General features: G+C 33.1%; 1 protein-coding gene across 6 annotated transcripts in view; it reads right to left on the reverse strand.

The window, feature by feature from the left end:
• The window catches only part of LOC127701233 (importin-4-like), a 997117-nt gene that overhangs the window by 813174 nt on the left and 164323 nt on the right, over positions 1-19620 (reverse strand). For all 6 annotated transcript variants that reach the window (XM_052205057.1, XM_052205056.1, XM_052205054.1 and 3 more), the window contains exons 7-8: positions 10945-10987; positions 216-281 (exon numbers count right to left, since the gene is read on the reverse strand). In XM_052205057.1, coding sequence (XP_052061017.1) covers positions 216-281; positions 10945-10987 — 109 coding nt within the window. The remainder of the gene's footprint in view (positions 1-215; positions 282-10944; positions 10988-19620) is intronic.

Below are 19620 nucleotides of genomic sequence, written 5' to 3' on the forward strand. Positions count from 1 at the left end.
CCGTTGAAAAAGCGTGTATTACACGCGAATATCATGTGAGTTGGCAACCATGAGGGTAACACTTAATGCCCCCTTCGCCCAGTGGTGGGGGCATAATTAAAAACTACAATTGCCATCTAGCATAGTGCTGAAGTTCATCCTTACATCTATCAAAATAAATATCTAAGAATCTTTTATTTACTGCATGTGCACTTAAATTACTACTACATACATACCTCATCAATAGGGATAAGTACTTTAGCTACATCTATAATCCTTGGTAACATCTCCTGAACATATTTCTGAAAGTATTTTTTTTTAAACATTAGAAATTACATATCAATCATAAAAAGCTAAATCACAAAAATACTGAACTCCAAGGAAAATTCAAAAAGGAAAGTCCCTAATCAAATGGCAAAATCAAAAGCACAAATACATCAAACGAATGGACAACAACTGTCATATTCCTGACTTGGTACAGGCATTTTCTTGTGTAGAAAATGGTGGATTGAACCTGGTTTTATAGCGCTAAACCTCACTTGTATGACAGTCGCATCAAATTCCATTATATTGACAATGATGCGTGAATAAAACAAACAGACATAATAGCTAGGTAAAAATGTCAAAATAGGGGTACAGCAGTCAACACCGTGTCACAATCTTAATCACAACAAAAACAAACAAATATTTAACAAAGAAGCACAAAAAAGCATATATCACATTTAACAACCTCGTTCATTGCTTACTTATTTTTGTATTTTATTTATGAATGCCAAATCAACCCATAAAGGATCAAGGGATTTTAAGCACTGGGACCGAATGGTAATTTTAACATTAACTCTGGTGTAGAATCGTGTGTTTGACGTCAGAATGTAAACGTTACACAGGTAGAGATATAAAATAATTTTGTCGTTTAAAGTATGCAAAAATTATAATAGAACTTTAACACAATGGCGGGATGTTTGAAGTACAGAGACACGTCATATGTATCAAAGAAACATAAAAAGTCACACGGACAAAGCACACAAGTAAAAATGAAAAAGTTATAAAAATAAATGTGGATAGTGTCCACATGTGGACACAGATGATGCCCCCGCTTGCACATCATATAGTTATAAAGGGACATAACTGAAGAACGGTAAAAGTGACACTACCCAAATTTGAACTTGATCTGAGTTTTGTGGTAATTAGCATTGTGTGTAAGTCTTATAACATTTGGTTGAGGCTAACTTAAGTAGAGAACAGAAACTAAAAATTCAGCAATTTTTCTATGTGTAAACACGCATAACTCTAGAACGGTTGTGTATAAGTTTTATAACATTTGGTTGAGACAAACTAAAGTTAGAGAATGGAAACGAAAAATTCAGCAATTTTTATGTTTATAAAGGGACATAACTCAAGAATGGTAAAAGGGTCGCCACCAAATTTCGTACTTAATCTGTATTATGTAGTAATAAGCATTGTGTATAAGTTTCATAACATTTGGTTGAGGCAAACTAAAGTTAGAAAACGGAAACAAATTAATTTATCAGTAGGAAGTAAAAATGAATATTGCATTGTACAAAGCTTTGGTTGTAGTTGATTCACAAAGAAAGATAACTCCAATTTTCAAAGAAGACTTTAAAATATTTTTAGAAATGAAGGGTAAAAATTGCTTTAATTTATCAGTGGAAGGCAAAATTAAACATTGCATTCAACTATAATTATGGACAAAGGAAGATAACTCCAATTTTAAAAATGACTTGATATTTAGAAAATTTTTCCATTTGTAAAGGCATAACAGTAAAAGTGACGGCACCAAAATTCAAACTTGATCTGTATATTGTGCTAATAAGCATTGTGTATAAGTTTCGCATAACTCTAGAACGGTTGTGTATAAGTTTCATAACATTTGGTTGAGGCAAACTTAAGTTAGAGAACGGAAACTAAAAATTTAGCAATTTTTCCATTTGTAAAGGAGCATAACTCTAGAACGGTAAAAGTGACGCCACCAAAATTCAAACTAGATCTGTATTTCGTGGTAATAAGCATTGTGTATAAGTTTCATAACATTTGGTTGAGGCAAACCAACTTTGGGACGTACAGACGGATGGATGGACGGACGGTACGACGGATAAAGGGTAAAACTTAATGCCCCCTCCGCTACGGTGGGGGCATAAAAACTGCAAACTTTAAATATAATAGAAAATCTGAATATTTCTCTGAAAGATAGAGGCACGGACAATTTTTAATCCAGACTCTCTGACAATTTGATTAAAACCTTATGAATAAGGAGTTGTGGAATGGTTGATAATGAGACAAACTATCAACCACAGTTCAAATGATGTTAATGTAAGCAATTAGCAGCACTTTACAGTATGCAACAATCAGAAAACCCATACTGTCAGCTAAATGAACCATTTTCACCCAGATTCTTCAGCCTTTAGACTGATTTCATAAATGATTTTCCTTTGAAATACCGGCAAATTTGTAATTCTTCCTGGACAGGAAGTTCAACTAGCTGTGTTAACTGTCAAATTAAGTGACCCATTAAGTGCATGGCTTCACTTGACATCTTTGGTGTCAAACACACTGTTAATTAGCACCAAATACCTTAGCTTAAATCTAAATATGTTCATCATAACATAAAAAAACACATTCACAAAGTTTTAAATTTATATTCCCTCTAATAACGGAGAAAATCAAATATTTGTAACTTTTTTGGTTGACATACGTCATCGGGTTGTGACGTTTAAACCTGATTTGGTGAATGCTGGGAAAAATTAAAATCGGTTAAAGTCTTTATCGCTTATGGAATTTTTACGTAATTAAAAGCACACAGATGACCATTTCTTGTAGCTAATAATGGCAATATAAGAATGAAACAAAATGAACACAGGCGTGCTGTTTTGCATTGATTTAATAAAAATTCCTATATGGTATATATTTACGATTTAATTTCATAAATTATTGTTGAGATTTTTTCGGGAAATATTTATTGAACACAAATTATTTACTGATATTGAACTGAAATATTTTTGGCTTTTATTTACCATAATAATTTTGGACAACCTTTTCTACACAAAGTCTGTGTGAATAGAATGTGTCTATTATTTTGTAAATGCATTGATTAAATCTGGAATAGATGAGCGTTATGTAAAACAATTCGTTTGAACTTTACCTGAGAGCAATTTAGCCTCAAGCGTACACTGTTACAGGTGTGAATGTTGTCATTTTGCATGGATTAACAGAAAGAGTATGGAGAGTTTAATATACCAAGATTAAATACCCGATGACAATAAGAATAGAATAATTTAATTGTGTAAATTCATTAAAAATAAAATTAAAATTTTTAATTCCGGCAGTGTATAAAATTAAAAAAGGAACAATTTTGGATTACGTACTACGCAATTAGCATAAAGATTCAAATATGAACAATAAAAGAATAATGCTTTTAATGTTATATTTTCCCGATTTAATAGAGAGAAACCATTGCACATGTGTTTAATTTACACTACCGGACTTCTTTAACTTATTTAAATCTGGTGATGTAAAATGCCAACAGGTGGAAACAATTGTAAACTATCTAAAGTGTTAAGTTTTCAATGGATGGAAAAAAATACAACAGTACAACGTGCATGACTTTTTAATATTCTTTTTAACATTTTATTCTTACATTATAAAATTTAATTATTTATTCCGTTTGAGGATTTTTTTTACAAGTTAATTCGTGGTCAGTAGGGAATAATTTTCCTCATCAAATGAACCTTTACTCACGTATTTGTTTTCTTATGAATAGAGCGTGTTAAAAATGGTCCCTCAATATATCTTTAAAGTTTGAAAACATGAAAATTAAATATATCAATTTTATATTATATGATAATCTGGTGCAATACCCTAAAGGTTAGCCGTCATTAATCCAAATTAGTAATAGTAGTAATTTAAGTTAAATAGTAATGCATTACTGACAATGACGATTTTGAGAACAGTTCGTTTCAACCCCATTGTTCTTGAAACAAGCTGATGTTTAGCCACCTTTTCTCTAGTTTTTCTATTACTGGTGTTGAAATGAATATTTATACTACACAACAGTTATGTTGTATGGCTTATATCAGTAAATAATTGTGCTTCACCGAGCGCTGCTGGATACGACCGTAGAGGTCCAACCCTGAATAGTTGGGGCAAAAATGGACACAATATACAAGCTTGATACAGGTCTGTAATTAAATATTTGACACATTATAGATTTCTGACACAGAATAAATGTAGTCAAAGAACTTGAAATTGGTTCTATGATTTGAATTTATATTCAATTGAAGATTTCTAGCTGTTGTGCAATACATTGTGCTGTTGCGCAATACTTAGTAAATCTGTTTTCAGACTATATACAAAGAATAAGCAAAATAAATTGTGACCCCAATTTTTTTTTTGGGAAAATTGATAATTTCTTAAATCTTGAAAGGAAAAAAATGACCCTCCCCCCTAAAAAAAAATAATGGGAAATAAAAATAAAAAAAATAAAATCCACCAACCCGCCCCATTTATTTCAAAAATCTGGATGAAAATCTCATTAATTCTAGTTGGCCTTATGGTCCAATATCCAAAATCTAAATACACTGTTAGATTCAGCATATCCAAGTACATTAACAATTTTATTTATTTATTGATGGACAAAAAAAGTTTTTAAAGGGGTTTGCTTCATAAAAAAAATTTTTATATAGCATTTTGCAAATTAATTTATACAGAATAACAAACAAACCTACCTACCAATAAGTTCTTCCAAAAATTTACCAAAAAAATGAAAAAAAAAATTCCAAAATATCATTCATCATTCATACAATGTCTTTAAAAAATCTATAAAACTTACCTTTATTTTTTAAAATATCTAATTATGAAATTTCAAACTATATTTATACATAATTTCTAAAATTAGAATATGACGCTGTATCTATTTATAACAATGAATCTTCTTTCAATTTCTATTAATTGTGCAATTCATCTCTGGATTTGGATTGTGATTAAATATTTGACACAGCAAAGGTTTCTGACACAGAATAATAAGTCTAAGAACATAGAAATTTGAAATTGGACATACCTTATATGGTCAAATATCCAAAATCTAAATACATGGTTAGACTCAGCATATCAAAGAACCCCAAATATTCAAATTTTGATGAAATCAAACAAAGTTTAATTTTGGACCCTTCGGACCTCAATGTGGACCAATTTGACAATGAGGCCCAAAATCCAAAATCTGAATACATGGTTAGATTCAGCATATCAAAGAGCCCCACATATTCAATTTTTGTTGAAATCAAACAAAGTTTAATTTTGGACCCCGTTTGGAACAACTTGAAAACTGGGCCCAAAATAAAAAAATCTAAATACATGGTTAGACTCAGTAAATCAAAGAAACCCAAGAATTTAATTTTTGTTAAAATCAAAATAAGTTGAATTTTGGACACTTTGGTCCTTAATGTGAACCAATTTGATAACCGGGCCCAAAATCAAAAATTTAAATACATGGTTAGATCAAGCATATCAAAGAACCCCAAGAATTCATTTTTTGTTGAAGTCAAACAAAAAGTTTAATTATAGACCCTTTGGACCTAAAAGTGGACCAATTTAATAATGCGGCCCAAAATCAAAAATTTAAATACACGGCTAGATTCAGCATATTAAAGAACCCCAAAAATTCCAGACTTTGAATTAAACCCCATTGAAATTGGTCAAGAAACAAGCTTGACGAAAGAAAATGTGGAAAATTGATTATTTGAGTGAATTATCTAAGTCCAAGGACCATAACACTGCACAAAATCATTAGACTGGACCAAAATTCGAACATGATCTGTAACTTGTCATGATAAATCTATATACCAATCATCAAATCATTATTTTCAAGCATGACAAAATAAAGTGCGGAAAACTGATTATTTGAGTGAATTTTCCATGTTCAAGGACCGTAACTCTGCACAAAATCGTCAGACCGGAACTAAATTCAAACTTGTCATGATAAAACAATACACCAAATATCAAATCAATATCTTCAAGCACGAAGAAAAAAAGTGTGGAAAACTGATGTGCCGGACTGACGGACAGACAGACAGACAGAAGGAGTGCAAACCTAAAGTCCCCTTTGACTTCATCCACAGGGGACTAATAAGCAATTTGTACAAAGTATAAGATAAAATGCCTAGCTGAGCACAGCCTGATATGACCAAAGAGGTCGAACCCTGAACAGTTGGGGCAAGTTTGGACACAATATTCAAGCTTGATACTGTCTGAATTTGGATTGTGATCAAATTTTTGACATAATATAGGTTTCTGACACAAAATAAATGTGGTCAAAGATCTTAAAAATTTGAAATGGGACATTTAATTTACCTAGTATGGTCTGATATCCAAAATCTAACAACATGGTTAGATTCAGCATATAATAAACACCAATAATTTAATTTTAGTTGAAATCAAACAAAGTTTAATTTTGGACCCTTCAAACCTTAATATGAACTAACTTGAAAACAGGGCCCAAAATAAAAATCTAAATGCACAATAAGATTCAGTAAATCATACAGCCGCAATAATTCAGTTTTTGATGAAATCAAACAAAGTTTAATTTTGGACCCTTTTGACCTCAATGTGTAGACCAATTTAATAAACTGCTTCGCTGAGTGCAGCTGGATACACCCGCAGAGGTCCAACCCTGACAGTTTGGGGCAAAAATGGACACAATATTCAAGCTTGATACAGGTCTGAATTTGGATTGTAATTAAATATTTGACATATTATAGGTTTCTGAATAAATGTAGTCAAAGAACTTGAAATTGGTTATATGAATAGAATGTATATTCAATTAACGATTTCTTGCTGTTGTGCAATACACTGTGCTGTTGCGCAATACTTTGTAAATCTGTTGTCAGACTATAAACAAATAAAGTTCAATTAATTCTCAATGTCATATTAGAAATTTATGAAAATGTAAAGGGAGCTTACATCAATAGATATAAAAAATTGACCAAAAGTTTCATGAGAATTGCTGACAGCGTTTTTGAGTTATTGTCCGAAAACTGCAAAATCCCCCCTTTTTTAATGAATAAAACCCCATAACTCAGAAATGATAAATGAATAAAATGCTTCGCTGAGCGCAGCCTGATACGACCACAGAGGTCCAACCCTGAACAGTTTGGGCAAATTTGGACACAATATTCAAGCTTGATACTGTCTGAATTTGGATTGGGACCATCAACCCCAAAATCAATCCCAACCTTCCTTTTGTGGTATTGAACCTTCTTAAAAAATTTCATAGAGATCCATTCACTTAAACTAAAGTTATTGTCCGGAAAGCAATGTGTCTTCGGACGACGCAGACGACGACAACGATGACATCATACCATTATACGATCCCAAAGGTCGTATAAAAATTTATAAAATTCTAAACGGAGCTTACATCAATAGATATAAACAATTCACCAAAGTTTCATAAGAACTGCTAAAAGCATTTTTGATTTTTTGTCAGAAAACTGGAAAATCCCCATTTTTTTATAAATAAAACTCTGTAACTCAGAAACGTAAAATCTAAAATATATAAAAATCCAAAGGGAGCTCATGTCAATAGATATAAACAATTTACCACAATTTCTTGCAAGTTGGTGAAGCATTCTTGAGTCATTGTCCGAAACTGGAAAATCACCCTTTTTTTAATGAATAAAACTCGGAAACGTAAAATCTAAAATTAATAAAAAACGAAAGGGAGCTCTTGTCAATAGATATAAACTATTCACCGAAGTTTTATGCAAATTGGTTAAAGTGTTTTTAAGTTAATGTCCGACATGTTGACAACGGACGGACAGACATACAAATGGACAGAAGGACGGACGAACAGACAGACAGACGGACAACGGTATACCATAATACGTCCCATAAACGGGCATATAAAAATGGGGCCCATTTTCCAAAAAAATTATACACGGTTAGAACCCCCAAAAATTAAAGACTTAATTAATCCCATTGAAATTGGTTAAAACATTTGTATTTGTTTTCAATTGAAGATTTCTTGCTATTGCGCAATACTGTGCAATTGAAGATTTCTTGCTATTGTGCAATACTGTGTTGTTGCGCAATACTGTGCAATTGAAGATTTTTTGCTATTGAGTTATACTGTGCAATTGAAGATTTCTTGCTATTGCGCAATACTGTGCAGTTGAAGATTTCTTCCTATTGCGCAAAACTGTGATATTGCGCAATACTGTGTAATTGAAGATTTCTTGCTATTGCGCAATACTGTGTAATTGAAGATTTCTTGCTATTGCGCAATACTGTGCTATTGTGGAATACTGTGCTATTGTGCAATACTGTGCAATTGAAGATTATTTGCTTTTGCTCAATACTGTGCTATTGTACAATACTGTGCTATTGCACAATACTATGCAATTAAAGATTTCTTGCTATTGCACAATACTGTGCTATTGTGGATTACTGTGCTATTGTGGAATACTGTGCTATTGTGCAATACTGTGCAATTGAAGATTTCTTGTTTTTGCTCAATACTGTGCTATTGCGCAATATTGTGCAATTGAAGATTTCTTGCTATTGTGCAATACTGTGCAATTGAAGATTTCTTGCTATTGCGCAAAACTGTGATAATGCACAATACTGTGCTATTGCGCAATACTGTGTAATTGAAGATTTCTTGCTATTGTGCAATACTTTGCTATTGTGCAATACTGTGCAATTGAAGATTTCTTGCTTTTGCTCAATACTGTGCTATTGCGCAATACTGTGCAATTGAAGATTTCAAAAATTTGAAATTTCAAAAATTTTGAAGAAAAAATGACCCCCCCCCCCCACTAAAAAAAATTGGAAAAAAATCCCCCCAAGTTTTTAGACCCCCCCCCCCCCCCATTTGGAGTAATTACCCCCAAACTCAATCCCAGCCTTCCCTTAATGTATGGAACCTTGTAGTACAATTTAAGAGAGATCCATACACTTAAACACAAGTTATTTTCTGGAAACTGGAAAAATGCTTGTTTTTGGCCCTTTTTTGCCCCTAATTCCTAATTTTTTTGGGGCAATTAACCCCAAAGTCAATCCCAGCCTTCCCTTTGTGATATTGAACCTTATGGTACAATTTCAGAGATCCATACACTTACACACAAATTATTGTCCGGAAACTACAAAAATGCTTGTTTTTGGCCCCTTTTTGGCCCCTAATTCCTAAACTGTTGGTACCATCACCCCCCAAAATCAATCCCAACCTTCCTTTTGTGGTATTGAACCTTCTGGTAAAAATTCATAGAGATCCATTCACTTAAACTAAAGTTATTGTCCGGAAACCAAATGTGTCTTCAGACGAGGATGACGCAGACAACAACGAAGACATCATAGCATTATACGACGCAAAAATTTTTTTGCGGTCGTATAAAAAGTATTGTTTTTGGCCCCTTTTTCCTAAACATTAAGGGCCATAACCCCAATAAAATGCTCTGCTGGGGGCAGCTTGATAAGACAGCTGAGGTCGAACCCTAAACAGTTGGGGCAAGTATGGACACAACATTCAAGCTTGATACAGCTCTGAATTTGGATTGTGATTAAATATTTGACACAGCATAGTTTTCTGCCACAGAATGTATGTGGTCTAAGAACTCAAAATTTTTTAATTTACCTAATCAAACCATATAATTTTAATTTGCTTTTATATATAAATCAGAAATAACCAACTTAAAATGGAAAATTTTAAAGTAAAAAAAAAAGGAAAAAAAGGAAAAAAAATCCCCCCCCAAATTTTTTGAACCCCCTTATGATTTATCACCCCTAAACTAAATCCCAGCCTTCCCTTTGTGGTATGTTACCTTGCAGTACAATTTCAGAGAGATCCATACACTTGAACACAAGTTATTGTCATGAAACTAGAAAAATGCTTGTTTTTTGCCCCTTTTTTGGCCCCAAATTCCTAAAATTTTGAGGCAATTACCCCCAAAATCAATCCCAGCATTCCCTTTGTGATATGGAACCTTGTGATACAATGTCAGAGAGATCCATACACTAACACACCAAAAAAACAGGAAGTTTACAGTGTTGTCTCCCATTAAAACAATTAATCTAATCTAATTTGAAAAATCATTTTGATCATTCAACCTGTTTTAACTGAAAGCTAACTAACTAATTTTTACTATCAAATACAAAAAACATGATACTTTTTCACCAATTAGGTAACTAAAATGGGATTTCCCTCCATAGCCATTTCAAGTTGGGGAATAACCCCTAGTATTTTAAACAAAACTGTTTATAGCATCCTGAGCAATACAAACAGACATAATATCTAAAAATGTCAGCAGTCAACATTGTGTTATATTCTTAATCAATATAAAAACAAACAAACAACTACGTCAACAAAGAAAAACAAATTGGCATATAGACACTCTATAGACAAAGCACATAAGCAAAAATGAAAGATAAGATACAAAAATGACCATAGCACTAAGCACAATGGTGGGATGTATAAATAGAGCCATGCCAAAACGATATTACTAAAAATGGACTAAACAGTAAATGTTAAAAATATTGTTAGGCAGTTGTTGAACGATCTTGAACAGTTAAGGTAATAACTTTAAATTGAACGTCAAATTTTAAAGTATTTCGGAGGAAATATTTTCAAATAAGAACTCAAAAGTCTCATGGAGCTAAAATACGGGTAGAAACAGGTCTGATACTGAAATTCCAGCTTATTTGATGACCAGTACAGGTCATTAACAAATCTCAGCTGAGCTGGTAAATTCACGGATCACACCCACAAAATACACTTTAGTTGACAGCCACAGGTATGTATGTTTTTTCAACATGCAGTTGATATTAACCATCAATATGTATCAAACCTAAATACATGTGTATAATTTCAGATAAAAACTGGTGGACTTTTTGAACAATGAAAATCACAACATTAAATGATGTAATCAACTGCCCTCAATTCTGTTTTTAATTTCTACCTACCACTTCATCATCACCAACAAAAAATATCAGCTCTGTAAGTGTCCTGCAAGCAGAAATGAATTTCATAAACAATTTTTAAGGTAGAACATGGTATTCAGAAAGGCTAATCCTAATTGGTCGTTGTGTGCACCAGATATTTATAATGGCTAGAATCTTTGTGGCCTCTTCCATATACCAAAGGTGTGCTACTAATTTCACTAACTCATTTCTTAATATAGCATCCGAATGTATACCTACAAGGGAAGTAACTATAAGATGTGACGACAAAGTTTGGTATGATTCAAATTTGCAGAAAGAAACAAGAAAACGCAACAGGATTCGTAATTTTTTTTTTTATTCTCGATTAGTACATCCGCAGAAAAGAAATATAAACAACAAAGGAGCAGAGTAAATAACTTGAAAGAGCAAGCTAAAAAGCAATTTTATACCAGTATTAATGAAAATTTAGATGAACTAAAAGTGACAAACTGTTAACAGTACTGGAAAACTGTTAACATGTTAATTAAAAGCGATACACCGTCTCATGATATTTCTCATATGACGGAACCCGGATCATAACTTTAAACTTGCGTACGAGGGTACAGAAAGTCCAACATTTTAAATAAATATTTTTGTTCAATTTCTAATTTAGATGGCACTAGTAAAGATTTCCCGGAATTTGAAGACCAATTTCATGAGTTTCTTTCACAAATTGCAGTTAGTGAACAAGATGTACTTGATATTGTTTCAACACTCGATGTTAATAAAGCTGTTGGATCAGATATTGTTAGCAACAGAATGTTTAACTTGCTGTCAGAAATGAAATTTCCAAACCATTATGTCTACTTTTTAACAGATCTAGCATGATAGAATATTTCCAGACCAATGGAAAAATGCACATGTTATTCTGTTATTTAAAAGTGGTGACTAGTCATTACCTTCTAACTACAGGCCTGTCTCCTTATTGTCATGTGTGAGTAAAGTGTTAGAAAAACTTGTTTTCAAAAATATGTTTAATCATTTACACGAAAAATAAACTGTTGTACAAGTATCAATCTGGATTTATTCCAGGATATTCAACTTCGCATCAGTTGATAGAATCATATAACAAAATTTTGATTGCACTAAATGAAAAGTTTATAACAAGCATTACATTTGCTGATATAAGCAAAGCATTTGACACTGTTTGGATTAAGGCTTTATTACATTAACTTGAAAAATATGATATAAAAGGAGACTTGCTAAGTTGGTTGAAAAGTTACTTGTCTAGACATCTCAGAGAGTTGTCATAAAAGATTCATTATCAAATCTTGGAAAACTAAATGCTGGTGTGCCTCAGGGGTCGGTATTAGGGCCTTTGTTGTTTTTAATATACATAAATGATATAGCTGATGGTATGTCTGGAATCGAAACTTTTTGCAGATGATACTTCAATAGGTCATACTGCACCTGATGAATTCACTTTAAAATAAACTGCTTCGCTGAGCGCAGCTGGATACGCCCGCAGAGGTCCAACCCTGAACAGTTGGGGCAAAAATGGACACAATATTCAAGTTTGATACAGGTCTGAATTTGGATTGTAATTAAATATTTGACATATTATAGGTTTCTGAATAAATGTAGTCATAGAACTTGAAATTGGTTACATGAATTGAACTTATATTCAATTAAAGATTTCTTGCTGTTGTGCAATACACTGTGCTGTTGCGCAATACTTAGTAAATCTGTTGTCAAAACAATTAAATAACTTCTCAATGTCATATCAGAAATTTATGAAAAACTAAAGGGAGGTTATCTTAATAGATATAAACCAGGCACCAAAGTTTAAAGAAAACTGCTCAAAGCACTTTACAGGTATTGTCTGAAAACTGGAAAATCCCCCTTTTTTTAATGAATAAAACCTCATAACTCGGAAACGTAAAATCTAAAACTTCTAAAAATCAAAAGGGAGCTTACGTCAATAGATATTAACAATTCACCAAAGTTTCATAAGAACTGCTAAAAGCATTTTTGATTTTTTGTCAGAAAACTGGAAAATCCCATTTTTTTATAAATAAAACTCTGTAACTCAGAAACATAAAATCTAAAACATATAAAAATCCAAAGGGAGCTCATGTCAATAGATATAAACAATTGACCAAAGTTTCTTGCAAATTGGAGAAAGCATTTTTGAGTTATTGTCCGAAAACTGGAAAACCCCCTTTTTTAATGAATAAAACCCCATTTCTCGGAAACGTAAAATCTAAAATTTATGAAAAACGAAAGGGAGCTCACGACTATAGATATAAACAATTCACCAAAGTTTTATGCAAATTGGGTAAAGCGTTTTTGAGTTAATGTGCGACATGTTGACGACGGACAGACAGACAGCCAGACGGACAACGGTATACCATAATACGTCCCGTAAACGGGCGTATAAAAATTTAATTAGTACAGATCTTGATTATTTAAGTAAGTGGTCAGAAAATGGCTAGTGAAGTTTAATCCTAATAAAACAGATATGATATTTAGTTTGAGAAATATACAGTGATATTACTTTTGTTTATGGGTGGTGCTGCTTTAGCACCAGTTAATGCGCACAAACATCTAAGTGTCATATTTAGTAATGATTGTAAATGGAATAAGCATGTTGATAAATTGATCGAGAAAACTACGAAGCAACTAAACGTTTTACACAAACTAAATATTTAGACTAAAATCGGAATATTTGGAAAAAATCTATTTGATTTTCGTCCGATACTCGAATATTCATCAGAAGTTTAAGATAGTTGTGGGAAAATAAATTCTGATTGGTTAGAAAATATTCAAATCGAGGCTGCTTGTATAGTTACTGGATTACCAAGTAATGCTAGCCGCAACACTATTTACAGGGAGACAGGATGGGAAAAATTAAGCGTAAGGTGGGAGGTAAAAAAATTGGCTATGTTTTATAAAATTATAAACAATCAGGCTTCAGATTATCTACATGACTTGGTTCCGGAATTTGTATCTGATATTAGCAATTATAATTTGCGAAACAGACACAATATCACTATTCCAGTGAATCGTTTATTGGTTTATCACGTATCACATTTTTACCACGTCTTAGGCCACCCTTAAAAAATTGTTTGTTTGGCATTGCCGACCCACACTATCAGCAGGTGGGTAGGTAGGTAGGGAAATTATTTTTTTTTATATTTAAAAGTTTTATACATGTAAATCATGAAGTCTCTAGATCAATGGTGTCTAAAGCATTGCAGCATTGTTGTGTGTACATGCTGATGGTTTCTTTGAAAGGGGTCAACTGTCAATGTCACATTCTACATCATATGGATAATTTCATGTAAGACAGTCAGTTTTATTGGCAGAGTTAACCAAAGTACCCAGAAAAAAACACAGAACTGAGGCAGGAAACTGACAAATTAACCATATAAAATGTATGACATGAAAATTGAACTTTAATTGTGGGACTGCCCATTGAACAGAGACCTGATGTCACATCTTGAAGTTGTGGTCACAGTTTGGTAAAGTTACCATATTTTAAATGGCTCAACCACTACGGCTCCTTGTACAAATAGACAATGATTTAAAACTTTGATTGTTTGCTTTTTGTTTTATAAACATCACTTTCTACACCATATGGGTAATTTCATGGCAGTCAGTTTTGTTGGCATAATAAACCGTAGTACTTGAAGGAAAGTGCCAACCTGCGGGAGGAAACAGACTAACCTTATCACATATGACATGAAAATCAAACCTTAATTTTGCAACTGCCCAACTAGGGCTCAAATCCAACACCTAGAGGCTAGTAATCATACATGTAAGATGTGACAAACTAACATACAAACACGCCTACTGCCCCTGATAAGTTTTGAGGATAAAGGATCTGTACCAAATTAGGATAGCAAAATATTAAAAATTTGGAAGGTTGGCACAAATAGACATGGTGTTTATACTAATATTATCCAAAATTAAACTCCGTTTGGTGAACCAACGCCTGTGTGAATCATTTCGATAGAGTCCCTGAAGTGGATACCTTGGTACTGTAAATTCAGAAATTATTGCGTGCATTTATTATTGCGATTTTGTCATTTGAGACTTAATTGCGATTTTAAATTTTACGATTTTGAGAAAAATCATGTTTAATTCATTTGAAATATTTCAAAATGCGAGTTTAAATTATTGCGTTTACAACTCTGTCGCATTTTTCGCAATAATAAAAACCTCGCAATAATTTCTGAATTTACAGTATGCGGGGTTGTCAAATTATGCAAATGAATGCAACATTTAAATAATACTCAAAATTGACAACAACACTTCAAATGGTCTGCAATTTTATTTGCTATGGTCTACATGTTTCACCTGCAGGGTTTCATATTAATATTTTTAACATTATCCAAGTGCAAGGTTTTTCAGGGCTAGGTTTAAAACGTATGATAAATTCAAAATGGAAATATGCAGCAGGACAGACAATTTTTGCAGATAAATAAATTATGGGTTGTAATGCTTGTTTGATTAACAGAAATCTGGACATGCATTACATGAATACAAATAAATTAATGAGCCCTTAGAATTGTGGGAAAGGAGGGGATTTTATTCATCACTAGTACACTAGATACATTTATAAATATGTTTCTGTTAGTATCTTTTATGTTTTAAGAATTATCTTATTCATGTTAAAAAGAAAGGCAAAAAAAGGGGGAAGTACTTCAATTGACACAAGATGCTAGTCTTTAAAATATGTATGTTTTGTACCAGGCTAGCATCTACTGGTACAAAACTACTATAAACCTGTAAATCTGGGACCATTTTGGTCTTTAAGCTTTGGTGCTTTCAGCCATAATTATCTTGAATGCATCATTGTGGTTCTGACTATAGTAGATACTTTGTTCTATGGTTCAAGGGAAAATTTGTCAATGATAAATTTCAAATATTTAATAAATTCAACAAATGTCAGAGCCACGCATATTTGTTCTGTGATGTCCCTGTGAAAAGCTTCTATCTCATGAAGCGACAAAGTCAAGCAGACATCAACTGTTTCTGCTTTACAAAATATAAAATTTGAGTCCTCTACAAGGTCTCTCAGAACGTTTCTTTCAAAAAATAGCTGAAAATTTAATTTTTGATCTAATTCATCTCCCTTAATCAATGCATTGCAGCATAGGGAGATGCTTCCCTCTGTCGGCCTCTTTGACATTACTTTTGGCAGACTTTTTCTATTCCATGTCATTTAAATGTTTGCTCCCAATAAAGTGTAAGGCAAGCGCTTATAAGATTGTGATTTGAAATAAGTAAAGCCAGGAACAAACTCAGCGGATACGATAAAATTCCGGCACAATTTCGGTTATTTTTAAATTAAAAAAAATAAATTTCTGAAACGCAAATAAAATTATTTGGGCGGCAAGTTTTTCAGTGGGTCGTGCCGCAATGCCAAACAATTGAAATTTTATTTTAGGCATTAGATTGTGGTTTCACATCTATGTCGTCTGTCTGCTAAGTACCGAACGTGACCTATTCCCGAATATGACTGTTATACCAAGAGTGAATTTACATTGCTATACGACGTGTCTTGACATTTTGTACATCTAACATTCATGTACCGTTGTATATACATTTCATTACATTTAGTTGAGACAAACTCAAGTTAGAGAATGGATTTTCATTTGTAAAGGGGCATAACCCTAGAACAGTAATCAAAGTGCTTGTAAGCACTGAATGGTAAAGATTGCTTTAATTTATCAGTAGGAAGTAAAATTGAATATTGCATTGTATAAAGCATTGGTTGTAATTGATTCAACTACCATTCTGGACAAAGAAAGATAACTCCAATTTTCAAAGAAGACTTTATAAATGAAGAGTAAAAATTGCTTTAATTTATCAGTGGAAGGCAAAATTAAACATTGCATTGTATGAAGCATTGATTGTAGTTGATTCAACTATAATCATGGACAAAGGAAGATAACTCCAATTTAAAAAATATCTTGATTAATATTAAAAAGGAGCAGAACTCTAGAACGGTAAAAGTGACGCCACCAAAATTCAAACTTGATCTGTATTTAGTGGTAATAAGCATTGTGTATAAGTTTCATAACATTTGGTTGAGGCAAACTAAAGTTAGAGAACGGAAACCAACTTTGGGACGTACGTACTGATGTACGTACGTACAGACGGACAAGGGTAAAACTTAATACCCCCTCCGCTACGGCGGGGGAATAATTAAGTGAAGCTAATCAACTTTATATTAAAATAACTCCAACTCATTAGTGTCACCTGTTTACCTATCACTGATATTTTTCACACCTATTGAATACAACTCTTTGTCTCTTAATTAGGGGTTATCAATGGATTATATTGGCTTGTCAATCATATCTGTATTTTTTGTTTACCTGAGACATTTTAATGAAGAATATTTTGATCTAGGGAATGAATCTTAAAATTATTTTTGATTATTATATGATTGACAAGTATTGAATTGATATCATGATATCACAATAATGACACAATAACTCCGCTGAATACATCCTTTCACATATTTGGTACATTGTTATCTCCTTTACATTTTTGGTTCTTGGCTCTTCTTTTGGGTTTATACACATACCATGTGACCATGAAAATCAATACACAAACCGAAAACAGTGGGAATTTCAACACGAATTGACAGAAAATGGTTAACAAAGAACAAATAAAACACAAAGACAGTATTGTAGTCATTTATTTTCAACAAAAACTTTTTATTTATAAATTTATGTAGGTTTGGCGATCACCAACATAGTTTTGACCAGGTAATTCACTCCTGACCACTTTTCTCAAGCTTGGACTTTTCCTCTGGTCGCTGGATCTCGCCTATTAGTCGGTACCCCTCTCTGGATTATGAATTTTACTCAAAAATTTCCGACTAATAGGCGAGTAGGTACAGTACAATGCTTATTACCACAAAACACAGAACAAGTGTGAATTTTGGTGGCCTCACTTTTACCATTCTAGAGTTATGCCCCTTTACAAATGGAAAAATTGCTGAATTTTTATACTTGTTTACGGAACGTATTATGGTATAACATAGTCTGTCTGTCCGTCCGTCTGTCTGTCCATCCGTCCTTCCGTCACCAACATGTCGGACATTAACTCAAAAACGCTTTAACCAATTTGCATAAAACTTTGGGGAATTGTTTATATCTATTGACGTGAGCTCCCTTTTTTGTTTTTTATGAATTTCAGATTTAAAGTTTCTGAATTATTTTCATTAAAAAAAAGGGGGATTTTCCAGTTTTCGGACAATAACTCAAAAATGCTTTCACCAATTTGCATGAAATTTTGGTGAATTGTTTATATCTATTGACATGAGCTCCCTTTCGATTTTTGTAAATTTTAGATTTTACATTTCTGAGTTATGGGGTTTTATTCATTAATAAAATGCTACGCTGGGCGCAGCTTGATACGACCGCAGAGGTCAAACCCTGAACAGTTGGGGCAAGTATGGACACAACATTCAAGCTTGATACAGCACTGAATTTGGATTGTGATTAAATATTTGACACAGCACAGGTTTCTGACACAGAATGAATGTGGTCTAAGAACTTTTTTTTAATTTTTAATTTACCTTTTCAAACCATATCATTATTATTTGCTTTTATATATAAATCAGAAATAACCGATTTAAAATGGAAAATTTTAAAGAAAAAAAATCACCCCCCCCCCCCCCCAATTTTTTGATCCCCCTTATGATTCATCATCCCCAAACTCAATCCCAGCCTTCCCTTTGTGGTATGGTACCTGCAGTACAATTTCAGAGAGATCCATACACTTGAACACATGCTTGTTTTTTTGCCCCTTTTTGGCCACAAATTCCCTAAACGCTGTAGGGCAATTACCCCCAAACTCAAACCCAGCTTTCCCTTTGTGATATGGAACCTTGTAGTACAATTTCATAAAGATCCATACACTTACACACAAGTTATTGTCCTGAAACTAGAAAAAATTGTTTTTTGCCCCTTTTTTGGCCCCTAATTCCTAAAATTTTGAAGCAATTACCCCCAAAATCAATCCCAGCCTTCCCTTTGTGGTATGGTACCTAGCAGTACAATTTCAGAGAGATCCATACACTTGAACACAAGTTATTGTCTGGAAACTAGAAAAATGCTTATTTTTGGCCCCTTTTTGGCCCCTTATTCCTAAACTTTTTTGGGCAATTACCCCCAAGACTCAATTCCAGCTTTCCCTTTGTGATATATAATCTTGAAGTACAATTTCAGAAAGATCCGTACACTTTTACACACAAGTTATTGTCATGAAAATAGAAAAATGCTTGTTTTTTGCCCCTTTTTTGGCCCCTAATTCCTAAAATTTTGAGGCAATTACCCCCCAAACTCAATTCCAGCTTTCCCTTTGTGATATATAATCTTGAAGTACAATTTCAGAAAGATCCGTACACTTTTACACACAAGTTATTGTCATGAATCTAGAAAAATGCTTGTTTTTTGCCCCTTTTTTGGCCCCTAATTCCTAAAATTTTGAGGCAATTACCCCCAAAATCAATCCCAGCATTCCATACATGTGAACCTCCCGACGGGGAGTTCAATAATCCCGTTTTCAGGGTTCTCCTCGCGACCTACCCGTTGAAGACAAAAAAATCCCGTGTATGAAATATTTCATGAATGAAAAATTTCAGGCCCAACATATCTGGTGTAACTGACATACCTGAAGTTATATTTTACCTGTAAT

The sequence above is a fragment of the Mytilus californianus genome, unplaced genomic scaffold, assembly GCF_021869535.1.
Source record: "Mytilus californianus isolate M0D057914Y unplaced genomic scaffold, xbMytCali1.0.p SCAF_5, whole genome shotgun sequence".
Classification (NCBI taxonomy): Eukaryota; Metazoa; Mollusca; class Bivalvia; order Mytilida; family Mytilidae; genus Mytilus; species Mytilus californianus.